This window comes from Seriola aureovittata, chromosome 1 (genome assembly GCF_021018895.1).
Source record: "Seriola aureovittata isolate HTS-2021-v1 ecotype China chromosome 1, ASM2101889v1, whole genome shotgun sequence".
NCBI classification, from domain to species: Eukaryota; Metazoa; Chordata; class Actinopteri; order Carangiformes; family Carangidae; genus Seriola; species Seriola aureovittata.
Window position 1 is genome coordinate 15,093,316 of NC_079364.1, and position 18,856 is coordinate 15,112,171.

An 18,856-nucleotide genomic window follows, 5' to 3' on the forward strand; every position below is an offset into this window, starting at 1 on the left:
TGCAAAAAGTTCTAACATTTCTATGGTGCATAGCATTTGGTGACAATTTACACCCACAGCACTCTCACAAATGTTGTAGTTGTTGTTGTTGTTGTTGTTGTTGTTGTTGTCAATCACCTTGTGTGAACACACTACTCTAACCTGCTTAGATTTAGTTCCTTCCTATGAGACTGGTGTGCTAACTGAAACACTTGTACTGAAAAAAGATAATGTTATGAGATTGCAAGTGCACTGTCAAATAATTAGCATACGTGTTACATGCAAGTGTGTCATTCTTTACTGAAAGCTTACATTTCCAGGAGGCTGCACAATTTGCTATGGGCCTCTGGAGTCTATCCTCCCGTAACATTTTTTGAATTGCTGCAGATTTTAGCCCATTCCTGTTCATCAAATGACACACACAACTCTCTCTCAGCAACACATTTAAGGGGCTGCAGGGCATTATTCCAACACACATTAATGCATGAATAATGTGAAATGACAGTAAAAGTAAGGGGTTGAGTACTTTTATTTTTGATACTTGAATTACATTTTCCTGATACTTTTTCAGTGTGGTGTTAGGAAAGGATCTGGATACTTCCCCCACCTCTGTTTATCTGAGACCAGTGAAGTACCCGGATGTGTGACGTCATTTTACTGAGACGGAGCTGGGTGAGGACATGTATTGTTGGATAACCGGTGTGGATGTAAACGCACTGTGACTAAAGATCTCCACCATGTTGGCTTGTAAACGCAGTTTGACCAGCACTATGACCTCTGCTCTCCGGGTCCTTCGCAGTAACCCAGTAAATGCAGTTAACAGTCATTACACCGCAACTCTTTGTGAGTCTCTGGAGCTACGTTAACCGCTAACCGCTCCTAGTCTTTGCCTCCTCAGGTCGCTGTTTGCAGCCAGGTGCAGAGACGTCTGTCCACTCAAACAGACGGAGAGGTCCGCATCGCACAGATCCTGAAGGAGAAGTTTCCGTCAGCCTCGTCGCTTAAAGTTGTGGATATATCAGGTAAACACAGATCTACCGGCTGCATGAAGTTTATTGTTAGAACGAAACACTGTTAAACTTTTAATAACTAGGACACATTGGGATTAGGCATGCAAGTGACAACTATTTTCATTGTCGATTAGTCTGACTGTTTTCTAATTTGGCCTACTCGATTAATTGTTAAATTGGGGAGAAAGGGACATGAAAAAACTTCACGTTCCAGATGTTACAAACAGCATTTTCTTTACCATTTCTACATAAGAAAATACTTATGATGATTATTCAACCATCAAATAAGTAATGATTATATTTTTTGTTCAACTATTCAATTTATCAGCTAATCTTGCAGCTCTATTTTGTATGCACAAGCCTGGCCAACATGTATAGTTATTTCCATGAATCCCATAACATCCAGTTTCCCCTGTTTGTTTTTCCTTACGTACCTGATAAACTGACAGCATATTCCAGCTTGTTTGATGTTTATACTGAATTAAAGAAAACCCAACCCCAGACTGCAAAATTAAGTCTGACATATTTGGTATCTATGGAAACTATGGACTCTAGAATTAAAAAATAAAATTTTGTAGACTTGTTCGATGTTTGTCTGCACAGCATTAGTTTGTAAAGACCAGCCATACCTAAAGCAACATCAACAGTTCAGATAACATTTATTTCCAATTTTGATACATCTGTTGATTATTTTCTAAAAAGCCTGTAGAAAATAGTGAAAATTGCCCATCACATTCCTAAAGCCAAAGTAGACATATTCAGTGTGCTTGTTTTGTGCAACCAACAACCCACAACAAAACAGGATTCAATTTACTATCACAGAAGACTGAGAAAACAGGTGGATATTATCTTTAAAGAAAATGGAACCATTTGTTGTTTTTTACTTAAAAATACATACACAACAGTACATATATTTACATATGGTTTAATACATTTATGTACTGAACCTGGTATAAAGTTGTTGTTTTTTTGTTTTTATCTCAAAACAAAACCAAACTAAATGGGGAAGAAATTGGTGACTCATTTGTTCATCATTCACCCTGATGATGCTGATGTAAGCTTGAGAATGGCTTGGCTGAAGCTCAATTTGGGCGTCTGTACACTCCTGCCTCTCACATCAACAGTGTTTTATTAAACACAGTTCCATATTCTATAATTTCTTTGCTAAGGTGCATCATCTCCGTGTTTTATCATATTTATATTATAAATATACATATTATTATGCAGACCTGTTTTTATTATTTTATAGAAACCAGATGGCCACAACAGACTTGGAAAATGACAGTGTTGTTTGTGTGATCCTGTGTTGTGTTTAGGTGGTTGTGGGGCCATGTATGAGATCCACATAGAGTCCAGTGAGTTCAAAGGAAAAAGGACGGTGCAACAACACCAGTTAGTCAATCAGGTAAATCATAATAACAAACAACCCAGTGTTTTCTCTGTGGCAATAAAAAATAAATATTAGTCCAAAGCTTCGTGGGTCATATTGTACAATTCTAGTTTTAGCGGCAGTTTTGGAAATGTGTTTGTCTTTGTTTTATTAAGTGTACTGAAACTTATACCTGCCCTTATTTGGTGTGGTCCATATCTGTCTGTCAACTATGCTCATAAGATTTTAAGATGATCCTGTAATAATAACTGAATGTTCTTCATTAGCTGTTGTGTTTTGTCCTCCACAGGCTCTCAAGGATGAGATTCAAGGAATGCACGGACTGCGAATATTCACTGAGATTCCCAAACATTAGAGCAAGTCCTCCCACTGTTCACCCACAGCTTTTCCCTTTGTTCACCCTAGCTATTATGAATGTACAGAGGATATTGTGTAGTAAACATTAACAGTGAGAATTGTGTAATGAATGTGAGATTACACTAAATAGTTATTTTTTAGTGAGGTATCTTCTCCTCTGAGATAATCTGAGACAACCTGTGAAGGCTATGATACGCACAAAACGACTTGGTAAAATGCTAGTAATATGTCAAGTCATGTTGGTCCTCTCAGGGTTGAAATGATGCTGGTAATGAAAAGCAATCCAGGAAGTAATAAATATAACCAACTTGAATATTGGAGATTTGCTACAGAACCTTGTTTAAAACAGTTTGTTGAGCTGTACTTTGTAATGTCACTCAAATTGTGATCACTGTGTACATGCTACAGTCCTATGTAAGGTCATATAAACTGATTACAATCCACTGGATTGTACATGGACCATATATTTATGCTGCCTATGCACCAATAATTCAAGTTGCAATAAAAAGCAGCTGCTTTCCCCCACACAGTCTTACTTGATTGAATATGGAAGCTTTTGTCATTTAAAACGTTTTTTGACAAATGAGGTTTGCAGTGAAAATGGACATTGTAATACTGAAATCAGTTTCCACATCTATGCTTGGATTCACTTTTTTAATAATTGCTATTGTGATTATTCAGTTGTATGGAGTATTTATAGTGAAAATATAAACGATGTTTATATTAAGCTGCTCTTTGAGAGCAAGGACAGAATTACAATCTTAAGAGAAAAAAAACAGATTGAAGACTTGCCTAGAGCCTCAGCAATAGTTATTTTTCCTACGTCCTCGTAAAGTGATAGTGTAAACAGTTGAGAAGTCTTAAACTTGTTGACCACAGAGGAAATCTCAGATGTGTTCCGATTATTAAATCTTGACTGATATACAGTGAAGCCCAAAATTATTCAGACCCATTACATTTTATTGTTTTGCAGCACTATGCTAAAATAAAACAAAAATCCCCCTTTGCCTCATCGATCTACAGTCATAATAAAGTGAAAACAGAATTTTAGAAATTTTTGCAACAGTCATTAAAAAGGAAAAACTGAAATATCACATTGACCTAAGTATTCAGACCCTTTGCTATGACACTTGAAATTTAGCTCAGGTGCCTTGTGATTCTCTTGACCATCTTTGAGCTGTTTCTACATCTTGACTGGAGCCCACCTGTGGTCAATTCAGTTGATTGGACATGATTTGGAAAGACACACACCTGTTTATAAAGGTCTCACAGCTGACTGAAATGCATACCAGAGCAAAAACCAGCCATGAAAAAACTGCCTGCAGAGCTCAGAGACAGGATAGTGTTGAGGCACAGATCTGGGGGAGATTACAAAAAATAAATAAATAAAGAATTCTGCATTGAAGGTTCTCAAGAGCACGGTGGCCTCCATAATTCTTAAATGGAAGAAGATTGGAACAACCAGGACTCTACCTAGAGCTGGCCACCCTGGAAGTTTCTCCCATTTCCACATAGGTTTTTCTGGAGCTCAACCAGAGTAACAGTCAGGTTCTTGGTTACATCTCTTACCAAAGCACTTCTCCCCTGATTGCTCAGTTTGGCCGAGCAGTCGTCTTTAGGAAGAGTCCTGGTTCCAAACTGATGGAGGCCACTGTGCTCTTGGGAACCTTCAATGCAGCCAAAATGTTTAATGTTCCTTCCACCTCATTGCTTGGTTTTTGCTCTGATATGTATTATCAGCTGTGAGACCTTATATACACAGGTGTGTGCCTATCCTAATCATGTCCAGTCAATTGAATTGACCACAGGTGTGCTCCAATCAAGGTGTGGAAACACCTGGGAGAGGATCAAGAGAAAGGGAGACAAGTGTCATAGAAAAGGGTCTGAATATGTAGGTAATATTTTTATAATTTTCCTTTTTAATAAATTTGCTGAAATTCATCATTATGGGGTATTGAGGGTACATTCATGAGGGAAAAAAAATAAGGCTGCAATGTTACAAAATGTGAAAATATTGAAATTATATGAATAATTCTGTTCTTAACTGTATTGGCCAGGCTGATAAATAACAGGAAATGTTAGTATATAAATAATGAAAAAAATATGAAAATAGTGACAGTGCAATTACCCAAACCCCATAGTGGCCTATCTTCACAAAAATGGTTTTGTCCAACCAATTGTGCAAATACATAAATAGATATTTAAAAATGAATAAAATGTCTGAAATTATTAAAAGGAAAAACTGGAAATTCTTCCAGTTGAGAAGCTGGAACAATGAAATGTTATAATTTTTTTATTTATTTATTTTTTTATAGTTACGCATTATATTTAATGTCCTCCTCATACTTTCTGTATGCAAAAATTGCAACCTCTAAACTAACTCGTAATTAAAGCAGTCAAATAAATGTATTTGAGTGAAAAAATATATGTATGTACTGTATATGTAGCCTATAGTATTTCCCTCTGTGGAGAAGTATAAAGAAAATACTCATCTATTGTACTTGTATTTACAAGCTGTAGTTCAGTGTTGATCAAGTTTGTGCACTCTTCGCCAGCAGATGGCGCCATTCACGCTTAAACCTGCTGCAACCAAAGACAATACACAGGGATGGATTATAATTCAGATTCAAACTTTAGTTGAATTAATCAATTATGTCTGTGTCATGAGAGAGAGAGAAAATCCAGCACTATTATTTCGCAAGATTGAGTAAAACAGCAGACGGTGAGACTGCAGGCTCCATTGTGGATCACCATCCTATCCATCCATCCATCCATCCATCCATCCATCCATCCATCCATCCATCCATCCATTCATCCATCCAGCGCCTGGTCTGTGCGCAGGCTGTTCACCACATCACTCTGAGCCCCGAGGAGGAGCGGAGAGGAGAGCAGCAGGTCTCCGACATGGCTAAAGAAGGAGCAGATATGACAGAGGAAACCGAGTACATGATCGACAAAACTGTGGGGAAAGAAGCGGAAAACGTGGAATCGTCTGGCAATGCCAAAGAAATGCGAGCGGTGATACTGGCAGGTTTTGGAGGTCTTAACAAACTCAGGGTGACCAGGAAGCCAATGCCCGAGCCTCAGAACGGTGAAGTGAAGATCCGCGTCAAAGCATGGTAAATATGACAATATCAGCAACACATTTCACATGTGTTTACGGATTGTGATGAGCTTCCTACCCACAGCATTTGTGACTAGTATGAACGATGATGAATAACAACCGGAGGAGGATTTCGCAGTCATGAAGCCACAGGTCTTTTCTGGAAGCAAAACTGATGTCAGTCTAGGCAGAATTTAATTTTTTTCCAGCAGGTTCAGTCATTGTTTCAGTACAATTTCTGTTTTTTTTTTATTTTTATAACTGCTCTATTTGCAGGGTATTGATCAGCTCGTTTCATCCTAGACTACAGCTTGAGCCTTTGCCCAGTGTTGGCAATCCTACAGTTCAGGGAAATTAAAGTGTATTCCGTGTTATTTAATGGAGAATGCCCGTTTAATCTGGCCTTGTATTCACAGAGATATAGCCAGTGACTCACTGCTGATAATCATGAAAGAGTAATAGTACTGGGCAATCCCTAGATCTCTCAACAACCTCTAAATATTTGTATTATTGATTAAATAGCTGCCAGTGGTCAGAGACGGGTCAGATGCATTGTTTCCACCCAGATATCGAATCAGGGTCTATTTATTCTTTGTTGCAGTGGCTTGAATTTCCTGGATCTGATGGTACGTCAGGGGACTATTGATAATCCTCCAAAACCTCCTCTTGTCCCTGGGTTTGAGTGCTCTGGAATAGTGGAGTCTGTGGGTGAAAACACAAAGGGATTTGAGGTTAGTGAAATGACATGTTGTGCATGTTGTGATCTATGACTAAATGTTTCCAGATTCTAAACCAATGAATCTGCATCAGCAAAACCTAGAGTTTTAAACACATGCTCAGAGTGCAGTAATGAGAAATAAATTAGAGTTAATCCATAATTTACTGTACAAATAACTCCCTCCTTAGTGTGTGTCTAATGATTGTTTCACATCAGTGTCTGCTAACACAACATGTTTCTTTCAGATAGGCGACAGAGTTATGGCTTTTGTGAATTACAATGCCTGGGCAGAGGTGGTTTGCACACCAGTGGATTTTGTCTACAAGATGCCAGATGAAATGACTTTTGCTGAAGCTGCAGCGTTCTCCCTGAACTTTGTGGCTGCCTATATGATGCTCTTTGAGGTTGCCAATTTGCGAGAGGGGATGTCAGTGTTGGTGCACTCAGCAGGAGGTGGTGTAGTAAGTCCATTTCTTATACGACTGTTGCACAGCCACAAAAGAAGTTCAGCTGTTTCATCTAACTGTCATTATAACTGGCGGCTACATGACTACAAATGGAATAAGTTGTCTGTTCCCTGTTATTGTGTAAGAGCTGTTGCTTCTGTTGTTGTTTCTGTTTAGAACGTCTTGAACATCCTTTAGAGTTATTAAAATTTTGAAATGACTGAAAGAAAGATATAGTGAGTTATAACCAAAGCTAAACAATTAATCAATAGTATTACACAAACATGACCGATTAATACAACATGTTATCCCTATATCAATATATCTACTTTTTAATGAATGTGTGTTTATTATGTGACAGTGGATTCTGTTGTATTTTTTGCAGTATATTTAGAGTTAACCTCTGGGCTCTCTGGCTCTGATAAATTGTTGCAACTGTGTGTTTATTTCCAGGGTCAAGCTGTGGCTCAGCTGTGCTCCACTGTTCCCAATGTCACCGTGTTTGGGATCGCCTCATGTTTCAAACACGCAGCCATCAGGGACTCTGTGACTCACCTATTTGACAGAAATATTGATTATATACAAGAAGTCAAAAAGTAAGCATGGAAAGTTTGTCTGGATCATGGTTGATTTGAGGCTGAAGAGTCTTTGTTTACTTCCTCGTGGTGTCTTCTGGAAACATTCATTTGTTTAGGGTTAAAATAATATTGAATTAGAAGGCATCACCAGGCTGTTGCATGTTATAAACATGAACACATGTGATAACGTGGACCTCACAGAGCATAGAGGACTGTGCGAGGGTGCAGATGTTACCTGTTACCTTATTTGGTCTTGTGTGGCCATGGTCCCCATGGCAACTCGCAGCTCATCTCAGAGAGCAGCAACATTGTGTAGGGCGGAGGTCTGCACTGGCAGTGTGGAACAACTGCGCCAATTAGGGCTGAGCATTGATACCCTACACATTTCATTCACAATGCGACGTACTTACACACCAGTTTACACTACAAAACACCCGCCACAGGTTTACTGCAACTCTGCTATAAAGTCTTTATCTTTTTCTAAAGATGTTGCAGAGCTTTGATTACTCCATCACCACACCGCCCCCTCCACTTTACAGAGCTTTAGCAGTCATTTTTGTCTATACTGTTGAATCATTTAACCAGGACAGATGCACCAGCCACTCTACATATGAATTGCGCTGTAACACTGGATTCATCTGATTATAATACAGAGGGATTCAAATATTGTTTCATTAGCACTGATTGTTTCATGCTTTCTACTTACATATCAACAGTGGTAGTGGATTAATGTGCCTTTCATCTCTCTGGCCCACACATTCTTCTCAGGATCAAGAGCAAAGTACAATTAAATTAATCTTTTTACAAAAGGCAAAAACCATGGGAATCACAAGACCACCAAGCAGTTTAGCCAAGCCGGTGTCCAGGGCCACAAGGCAGACAAGTAAGGAATTAAGGTGCCCTTGATAATAACATGCCTTTCATTCTTTCATATACATACATTTAATGAGTCTCATTATGCCAAACATTTTTTGTCTGATTGATTCTGTGTGTGAAAAGAACATGAACCTTTTGCAACATGTTACGGCTGAGGAGCAATGTGGGCACTGCGAAACATCAATAATCTCTTTATAAGAAAACTGTAGGCAGAGTCAAAAGAAAAATGTGGGTTGCATGCTGTAACTTTTTCCTAGAGTAAGGCTCCAGAGAATCAATTCTTATATTTTATAAATCCATGATGATGCTGCTCCAGAGTTTGAATCATGAGCTGAATATATGGCCTTATAGAGTGTTTTGCACATTTCTTGCTCACAGTCATAAACAAGGTAATTCAGCCTTGGCACTGTGAATGTATGAAGTCAGCCTTTTATTGTACTTTATCTCAACTGCTTGAAATTGTTTTGTAGATGTACTCTTTTGTAGATAAACTCAGAAACGGTTAGTTGATTAACTGATTGGTGGATAGACGGAAAATTCATCTGCTGCTATTTTAGGGCTGTAAATAATTTTTATTATTGATTAAACTGCTGATTATTTTCACAGTTTGGCCTGTAACATGTCAGAAAAACACAGATCACAATTTCCCAATCCAAAGGTGATGTTTTCAAATTGCTTGTTTTTTCCAACGAACAGTCAGAAACCCAAAGATATTGAGTTTATTATTATGTAACACAAACAGAAGCTGCAAATTCTCACATTTTAGAATCTGGAAATAGGTATTATTCATTATTTCATCTTAAAAAATGACTCGAACTATTGAAAAATTACCATTTCAACTGAAATTGTGACTCATATCGCAATTGCAATATCTGCTGAAATAATTGCAATATACTTTTTTTTGCATATCGTTCAGCCCCAGTCCAGACTATACTTTTGCATGTACATCAGTTTATATGAATCCCACTTTTAGTGGACTTCACCTTTACTTTGTTCTTAATGTTTTAGAATTTCTCCAGAGGGGGTCGACATCTTGCTGGACTGCCTGTGTGGGGAGAACACAGGAAAAGGCCTGAATCTGCTGAAGCCATTGGGAACTTACATCCTCTATGGTGAGAACAATACTTACACTTTCACTGTGTGTCAATGCAAACTCTGAGTTTCCATTTATCACTTTCAAAGTGAAAATAACACACTTTCTAGTGTGTTAGTCAAACTTAAGTCAATGTGCTTCAACTTTCAGGTTAATATTAGAACTAAAAGGAATAGTTTGACACTTTGCGAAGTACACTTGTATGTGTTACATGGGAAGATTGTTACCACTCTTATATACGTCCAATTATATTTAAATTTGAGCCAAGAGACAGATAGCTTAGCTTAGCATAGTTGCGTGGTGACATCTAAACTTTGGCCAAGATATAGTCTTGCACAAAAACCTCTCTCTCTCTGAGTGATACTTTTACAAATACATATAGCCGAACTCATAGCACAGTATTTGAATATGTTTGGTGATTTTGTCAAACAACGTTGTGGTTATAAAATCAGGATTTAAGCAGCTTGGAAATGGCTTGGAATTTAACACATAGTCTTAATGTGCTACGTTTCGGCCATTATTTCAGTTTGTTCCATTGTTTGACAACCTAAACAGAAAAACATAAATTCAGCTGTATTAAAATACTGTGTGTGTGAGTACAGAGAGCTGGAGAGAACACGATCACGGTCAGTTGTTTACAGTGGTTCCAACACAGTTTTCAATTACATCGTCAGTTTCACACATTGACCATACGCGGTCCAGCCAAATAAGTTTTGACCTGGACATGAGAGTGGTATTGATCTTCTCATCTAACTCTCAGCAAGAAAGTGAATAAACAATTTTCCCATAATGTCGAACTATTCCTTTAAAGACTAGTCTTGCATCCATTCAGTGTGTTGGTTACTGGACTGGGTATGAAATAGTGAGACTCACTTGACTAAAACATGCTCCATAGCCTGAAAATGAAATTCATTGTCCTTCACAGCATCCATTCTTATCTGATTTCTGTTAATTACTTTAGTTCCTGTCAAGCCTCATGAATCAAGTAAGAGCATAAGATTAATTCATTAGTTTTAGTTATATTGAATATGTGCGAAGGCATGCTCGCACAGATCTAAGGGTCTGAAGGTGCCAACTGTTTCTCCCCCACCTCACCCTTCATGCTTCTTGGCTGCCTATTAGTGACCAGTCACTTCTGTCTAGCCATTTGCACAGCATACAGAAATCCTTTTATTTTTGTTTTTTCAGGCGCGTCAAACATGGTAACTGGGGAAACAAAGAGTTTCTTCAGCTTTGCAAAATCTGTGAGTCAGAGATGCAGTCTGTCATCAACATTTGAAGGAAACAGTATCTGTTACTACCCAATGAACATTTCATGGCAAATGAAACACACGCACACGCACAAATGAGTCACTCAGGATGAATGTGTCTGTGTTTTTTTTTCCTCCAGTGGTGGCAGGTGGAGAAGGTGAACCCTATTAAATTATATGAGGAGAACAAAGTCATAGCTGGATTCTCGCTCCTCAACCTCCTCTTTAAACAAGGGAGATGCAGTCTTGTGAGATCAGTGATGGACAAACTCTTGTGCCTCTATGACCAAAAGAAGATCAAACCGGTAGTGGACTCCCTGTGGGCACTGGAGGAGGTAAGAGCCTGATCAGAGTTGATCAGAGTGATCAGAGGCTGTAAGATGATCAAGTCAATGATGATGAGATTAAAAAAAAAAAAACAATAAAAAATCATGATCACAGTGTTAACATGAACGGAGATGTCAGGGAAGATTTTATACAAACATTTTGGACAGCATGTAATCTTTTGTTTGCCCCCTGCTGCTTTCTGTGGAACATTGTCAGCTGTTGTCGGACACTCTTCCACAGTTGGTGGGTAGGTTGCATCTTCCTGTTCCCAAATTATTTCACACCCACACAAATCCCGACAGGCCATATGTTGATCACTTAGCTCTCAATTTCTAGAAAGTCCCCTTTTCTTACTGTGGTTATTCACTAAGTGGTAAACGAAGCCCCATAACTGGAAAATTTGCCTTCACAAGATACCAAGGGACATTTGAACACACTACTAGATGCGATCTCTTTCAGAGAGGGTCTAGTGTCTCATTAGCTGTGGTGTATCTGAGACCACGACTAAAGACACATCAGGGCTGGACTGTCTCAGACAGGTAGACAGATAGACGATGATGTTGCCTTAGAAAGCTACTAGCCTGTTTCTTGATTTCCTGTTTTTTTCTTTGTGCTTAATGCTTGTATTTACAAAGCCCTTTTGTGGGACCTTAGCTCTTCACATCTCAGGTGGTACCTTTGCAAATAGAAAACTCTTAACTCTCCACCTGCATGGCCGACAGTAGAGAGGGGAGAAGTGGCACAAACCAGTCCCTTATATCTTTTGGTATATCTTGTTGGTTGCATTGGGATCTTTTAGGATTCCTTTTTAGGTCAGATGATAAATACAGGCAAGATATCCAGATCGAAAGTTTTCTACCTGCACAGATGTTGTCACCTATTTGCCTGATGAGACCATTTTTGACTGAAAACTGTGCGGCTGTGCTTGTTTGAGTAGTTTGTTGCACCTTTATTATTCTTGTTGGTTCATGAAGCTTGGTGACCTCATGACATAGCCCCGCTTTTAAATTGGATGTTTTCCCACCCATTACTAAAAATCTAGTAACTGTGCACATGACATCAATTGTTGGAGGTTTGTCCTCAGCAGCAGGGAATACTTGTCTGTAAGTATAAGCCACAAATTTAGAGTCAAGCTGATCAAACCCAAAACTTTTGAGTGTTTTGGCTTCTCATGATGGAAGACCAGCACCAGCACCAGTCTCTAGACTTAAACCTCATGAAGCTGGTTTGGGATGAACTGAACAGAAGGTGAAAGCAAATCAAAGTGCAACACATTTGTGGGAGCTTCTGTAACAGTGTTGGTAAGGAACTTTCCAAACAATGTTTCATTTCCATTGTATTTGTTTGTTCTATGCTTTAATGTCAGAAATACTGATACATTACATTATGTACATTTTAGAAACAACTAGAAAGTGTCCTAAAATTTACCCCCTATACTTACATGCACAGTTTTACCTGAAAGAAACTTACTTGATTTTGATCACTGTTCTGTCTTTACAAGTAAAATGTCAGGAATTTGTTACTCACACACACACACACACAAACACACACACACACACACACACACACACACACACACACACACACACACACACACACACACACAAATACTCCAAGAATCCAGATAAGAGCAGAGGCAGGGCAGGTAATACATCACAGGAAGCAGATTACAAGTCATTCCAAGCTTTCTTTCTACATTCAGAGAGAGAATATGCTGATGATAATTGCTGTCTTCAGATTTTCAATTCTCATGGGAAACTTTCCCTGCACTGTTGTCATTAGAATTTGGCTGATTGCTCAGGCCATTCACTGGAACCATTGCCCATGAAGAATCTCATTAGATGGGAGGATGGCGTGGGATGTGGTGTCAGGGGCACAGCCTAGTTCATTTGTTTATATGCCTGGAAGGAGAATTGAGAGGGCGTTTGTTTACACGTTGACCTTGGTAACCCTTTTTAATGGAATGAAAAGTTGTACAATGTGCCACACTTGAGCAGGATAACACATTAATCAAGAGGTTTTTTTTTTTGACCACCAGCAGTTTCAGTGAGGAAATATTCATTTGTCTCTATCACTTGGGGTTCTAAGAGGAATCTTTTTTAAAGATCCTACATACAGTATCTCAGTGATTACTGGTCATTGTACACAAAGACTTATTTCACCCAGAATGCCATTGGAACTTTTCCCCTCTCTTCTGCAAACTTGCTACCTCGCAGCCAAGTGCTGGACAAGTTTCTGACCTAATTTTGTTCTTGGCTTGATTTCCGGTATTTCATTTAACAAATGAATGCTTGGGACACAATGGCTTCCAGACAAAGAGGCACATTCAGTCGTGTCTCTGTGTGGATTGTAATAAGCAAGCAAGATATGGCATCCTGTGTAATCTTTTGTGATGTGTGATTTTTTATTTTTTTTCTTTACACAATGAGTCAGAGAAGCTTTCATGAGTTGCATTGATCTTTTATTGTTTATGGTTTCGAACTGCTAGTTGTTGCTGCCCTCAACATACTTTTGTGGAGTGTAGAGTTGGACGAAATCATGAAAGTGATTGCACTTTCCCCACTTCTCCCATTCCCTCACCACCATGCTGATAGCAATCAGACTGCAGATGACTGAGTACATGGACCAAAGCACCGATGGTCTCAAACTGACATTGTGGCATATCATCTTCTTACTTACTTGTCAGTTATATTCGCCCAGAAGTAGCACTGGCATGAGGTTTGTTAAATTCGAACAAAATGTCAGCTAATAAAATACACTGTGAACAGGTGTTTCCACAGACCCTGGTGACAGAAGCCCGGCCTTCATCTTGGCAGTAGACTCATTAAAAGCTCTGTCTGTGATCTGTGTCGTGTTAAAATGTTCGCAGTGTATCTGGGTGTCAAGCACTACTGTCCTATATCAGTACAACAGACGTAATGTGTCAGACTTTGTTCATTTAGTAATAGCGTCCACAATTTTTGTCTGTTTTTGAAAGAAACATAATCACTGCTTTTTTTAATGTAATATTTGCATTTGGGTTATTCTAAATGTAAAGTCTCACTGTTATAAAAGGGAGTCTGGTAATTACTCTAAAATATGGGAGTGGAGAAGAAGTGGAAAGACAATGATAAGCCCATGCTTCATCCTTCAGTCATTCTCACACAGATGAAACCAACTCCAGATAGATATTATGTCTTTGTATTTGAGTTGGTGTATGCTTTTTTCTTTTTTTTTAAGAAAGTTATTATTAAAATCATTTGTTTTTGTGGGATGTGACTAATTTTAAAATTGTAAAAAATACAATCCTCCTGGAATCTGCTGAATGTTTATTATTCATATCACTTTTTTGTTATTAGACCCCATGCTACCCTGCCGGTCTAAAGCTGGTCAATCAAGAGTCCTAATACAACCTATATTGTTCCTGCAGTCATAGGTAAAATGAAGCAGTGTAGTTATCTGCTTGATATAAACCTATGGATCATTACTACAGGCAGTGAGGTATTCAGTGTGATGTCAAACGTGCCCAGCAGGATGAGTCAGCATCATCTAGTCAACATCAAGGCCATTAACGTTTCTCACAGAGAGAGTTATAGCTGTTATAGCTATTCTGAGAGAGGAAAGGAGTCCTATGTCTAAAACAACCAGGAAATGGTTACAAAAGTGTCTTTTTTATTATGTTTTTTTTTAGCAAGTACTTTGAAATGTCTTTTCAATGTCACAGCGGACTTCCCCTTGGAGAACTTTTATTGTTGGAGGCTCTGCGTCGTTCTGCTCATAAAAAGACACATTTTATGAGCAGAATTTATTTTATAAGCAGAAGTGAAACGTTGTAAAACACCCTCATTTCTTACACATTTACTACAAAAATTTTACAGTTCAAATCTGGTTTTAAAACATTGGTGCACTGGGCACTTTGGGTTTTTCTATATGATCTGGATCAGACGTAGTACCAGCCTAATGCAGTTCTACAACAAGAACCTTTAGAACTTCTCTGAAACTCGGTTGCTTTAAATGAATTCCACTGACCACAAAGAAGAAAGAAGTAAATTTATTTTATGCTAAATTAAAATCACCCAACCAAAATAAGACGTCTGTTTGTATGGATAAAATATTCATGTTCCTTTTTTTAATGACTAACATAGTCATGCTTTTAGATGTTAAAAATTAGAGTCGGCATTGTGTGAGATTTCATTTGTGATATCACATTTGATGTCTGCACCTGGAGCTTGTTGAAAGTAAGTTGGCTGTTGTGTTTTATCCTCAGGTAAAAGAGGCCATGCAGAGAATTCACGACAGAGGCAACATAGGAAAACTTATTCTGGATGTCGAGAAGTCTCCCACCCCTCTGGTAACAACTTTTTTTCCTAGTTAGTTATTAGAAAGCAGAAAGCTAAGTAGCTGGGCCATTGGGCCACAAGGATTGATTCTAAGATTAAAGTTCTACAAAGATGTACTCTTTTCATACCAACTCCTGCAACAGCACTTTACAGTTTTTACAGTAAGAGTGGCTGTAGTTAACTGTCTGTATACTATCTTATAATATATTAAAAAAAACTTTAAACACAAACTAGAAATAAAAAACTTTAAATAAAATACAGTTTTTTTTAATTGAACAAGAACAAAAACATGTAATTAAAGTATTATATGACATTGATGGTTGAGGGTATTTGACTGAAAGGAGGAAGAAGAAACAGGAGGAAGATGAAAATAAATTGGCAGATGTACAGTAAAAGGACTCACAGTACAGAACCAGATTGGGGGAGTTTCAACAAGTTATTGAGGAATAAAGAAAACATCCCCCCCTTGTGGTCGTCCTGGCCTCATTCATGCAGCGTGGTGTTTGTTGATAAATAGTTAAATCTGACATTTCCAATGCCTACTGCACAGTTTCAGGTCCAGTCAGGGTCATAAGGAGGCAGTGAGCAGGATTTCCTCCTGTTTTACGGCAGTCGTTTCCATGGTGATCTCAACATCACACTACAAACTTTTAGAAGTGTCGACATGCCTATATACAGCTGCCCATTAGCCGAGAACACATTTACATATTGACTGCACCAGTATACACTTAATGATATCTGAGTAATGTTCTATCACTGTAGATGGCCAGCGACAGCACAGAGACCAGTGAAGCAGGAGAGGAAGAGGAGGAGCCCGAGGGTGACAACGACAGCAAGGAGCGAATGCCTTTCATCCATTAGACCCAACGAAGCCCTCTGCACTACGCCTAGAGTGTGCGGAGAGGCTGCACAGCTTCACCACAGAGGAACACAACCACACACCAGTGTTGTGCAGTATGTGCTGTATGCATGTATGCATGAATGTATGTATGTACAGTGTATGTTTGTGCCTCTTACCTATTGTTTGTCAGTTGATTGGTCAAGCAAAAGTTTTGGGTAAATGAAGACTAATTACATGTTTGTCACCCAGGCAACAAGTGTAAGTGCCATTCTCGAAATAGTATTATTATATTTTTTACTGTATTATGAAGTAACATTATGCTAGTCAATAATGTGAATAGGTCTGTGCCCGTTTTACAGTTAATTTCATCTGCCAGCAGTTTATTGAATTAGCAACAGACTTCTTATTATCACTTTAAGCGTAGTATCTTTAAAATTAGATTTAGTCAAAGCTCATAAGTGTCATATACTGTAACAAGCTTAGCATGTCTAAACATTTCACGAGATGGAAAAACATTTAATTTAATTCTTATCTGTCCTCAACGACGACAGATGAAAAATTAGAGCAAACAAGTGACGCTGAAGTTTGAGAAAATGACCCCAAATGTGTTGATGCTCCTGACCAAGCGAGTGAATCACTTTCTCATGTTACAGTAGTAATACATAAGCCAGAAGAGGTAGAAAAGTCTGTGTGTAGATATTTGCATGATATTTTATTCTTCGGTGCCAACCTTGTAATATTATGGGATCACCAGTGCCTTTGAGCTACAGACGAGTCTTTGATACTTGACATGCTTTCCTCGTGTGAAGTTCATATTGAACAAACAAACAAAAAAGGTCGTTTCAACTGGAATGTGAAAATGGATGCATATACTATTAAAACTCTTCCTTGCGTGATCATATAATTTTGTAGTAAGGAGGACATATTTCCCCACTAAACTGTATATTCAGAAGTTTTTACTCAGTATATGACACCTTACAGTGTTACATTTATCTTCAGGCCATGTAGACAGTTTTGTAAACACTGGGGTAACACAGAACAAATTAGAGTTTTAAGACATCAAATTTATATCTGTCAAAAACTTGCAGATTATATATAAATACAAGAAAGACTAAGATTAATGAGTAAATTCTAGATTTTCTTGAGGAGGATCATGAAATAGTCAGACTGCAGTCCGAGGTTTGTGGAGTCTCTGCTTTACTTGTCTGACCAAAGTTGTTTATTTGCTGGTGCCTCACAACAAAAGTGCCATGAGACTCCCAAGATAAATTATTTTTACTATGAGCTGATGCATAAAACCAGGGTGATGTAGGTTTGAGCAGCACTGTGTGTTACTTTATTTTAGTACGATGCCCTTCTACTTTGCTCTGAATCTGCAAGTTGCTAATGAAATGCAGGAGAGGAACAGCTGACAAGGAACAAATGTTTGCCACACACACTCGCATTCAGCCAATCAGATGATTGATCTGTTTTTATTTCTAATTTCTCAAAGTAAAAACAAACGTTGCATTTCATTTTCACTATTTATTCGGCCTTGCTTATTCAGTGTGCTAGTCATCTGATTTGTTTATTACTTCAAAAAGTGTTTTCTCACGCGGAACATCACAGAAACAATGAAACAAGTCAACGTTTAGTAATCATGCCGTTTTAAATTTTTAAAAATGGATCAGCTTAGCAACAGCAAAACTAACAGGAGTAAACACTGCATCCTTCGAAGTTGGATGATAAATGGTGGAGACACTGTGTTAGTGGTTGCACTCGAGTTATGAAATTAATCATTTTAGAAATTGATTTTTAGACTTGGATAAATGGAAAAATGATGCATAGACACTCTGCAAATACATCTCATACAAGTTTTGATGCCTTCAATGTCAGGTCTGTTTGTGTGTGTGTGTGTGTGTGTGTACAAGTGTGAGAGAGAGAGACAGAGAGTGTGCATGTTTTTAAGTGTGTGCCTTGTAAAAAAAGAAAAAAGAAGAAGAAAAACGTGTCTAAAGAAGTGTTTGGCATTGTAGTATATTCACGAAATTCCTTATAAACTCTGGTTTACCTGTGGCCGTATATTTTGTCACTTTTTTTTTGTTGTTGTGTACTTTCTTTGAGTACAGCTCTGTTTACTTGAATAAATTTATCTGCAAAGTATTCTGGGATTGTGTTTGGTGTTAATTCAATGTTTGAATATATTTCACATGAGATTTCACCCTCCCTGAAAGTATTTCTTTCCACATTACATTAAAAAAAAATGTCCCACATATGTCTCAATCTTATTTAAATATGTGTTTATTTTGAGCTTATGAAATCAATGAGGAATAATGACTTTTACCTGGACTCAAAACACAATTTGACTTTAAGAGTAGTTCTTCATGTTATGAATGTTTTTCCAGTGTACATTACATTTGAAAACTTGCAATATAGTACTAATATATTGCAAATTTCTGTATAATCCCTCAGTTTGGCACCAGATGGCAACATAGTTATAAACTGTTTCAAATTCTTCAGATAACAGTAGATATCAGTTAATATTTTCATCACCAGAGAAACATGCTGGTGTCTAATTAATGCTTGTGTT

At 38.1% G+C, this 18,856-nt stretch overlaps 2 protein-coding genes across 3 annotated transcripts; both read left to right on the forward strand.

Annotated features, from left to right (window-relative positions):
- The first annotated feature begins 627 nt into the window (after nucleotides 1–627).
- bola3 (bolA family member 3) lies at nucleotides 628–3,261 on the forward strand. 2 transcript variants are annotated; one of them, XM_056376954.1, is made up of 4 exons: nucleotides 628–785; nucleotides 878–1,001; nucleotides 2,306–2,394; nucleotides 2,669–3,261. In XM_056376954.1, exons 1-4 carry the CDS (start codon nucleotides 717–719, stop codon nucleotides 2,732–2,734), a joined length of 348 nt encoding a protein of 115 aa, XP_056232929.1. In that variant the 5' UTR covers nucleotides 628–716; the 3' UTR covers nucleotides 2,735–3,261. The 2 variants fall into 2 exon arrangements, with proteins under 2 accessions (XP_056232929.1, XP_056232924.1); XM_056376949.1 differs by having other exon boundaries at nucleotides 631–785; nucleotides 863–1,001.
- Nucleotides 3,262–5,550: 2,289 nt separating this feature from the next.
- On the forward strand, nucleotides 5,551–18,429 carry vat1l (vesicle amine transport 1-like). The gene is made up of 9 exons (XM_056382297.1): nucleotides 5,551–5,855; nucleotides 6,441–6,570; nucleotides 6,803–7,018; nucleotides 7,457–7,599; nucleotides 9,466–9,569; nucleotides 10,739–10,794; nucleotides 10,941–11,135; nucleotides 15,374–15,457; nucleotides 16,209–18,429. The coding sequence occupies exons 1-9, from the start codon at nucleotides 5,641–5,643 to the stop codon at nucleotides 16,305–16,307; spliced, it is 1,242 nt and encodes a 413-aa protein (XP_056238272.1). The 5' UTR covers nucleotides 5,551–5,640; the 3' UTR covers nucleotides 16,308–18,429.
- Nucleotides 18,430–18,856: the final 427 nt, after the last annotated feature.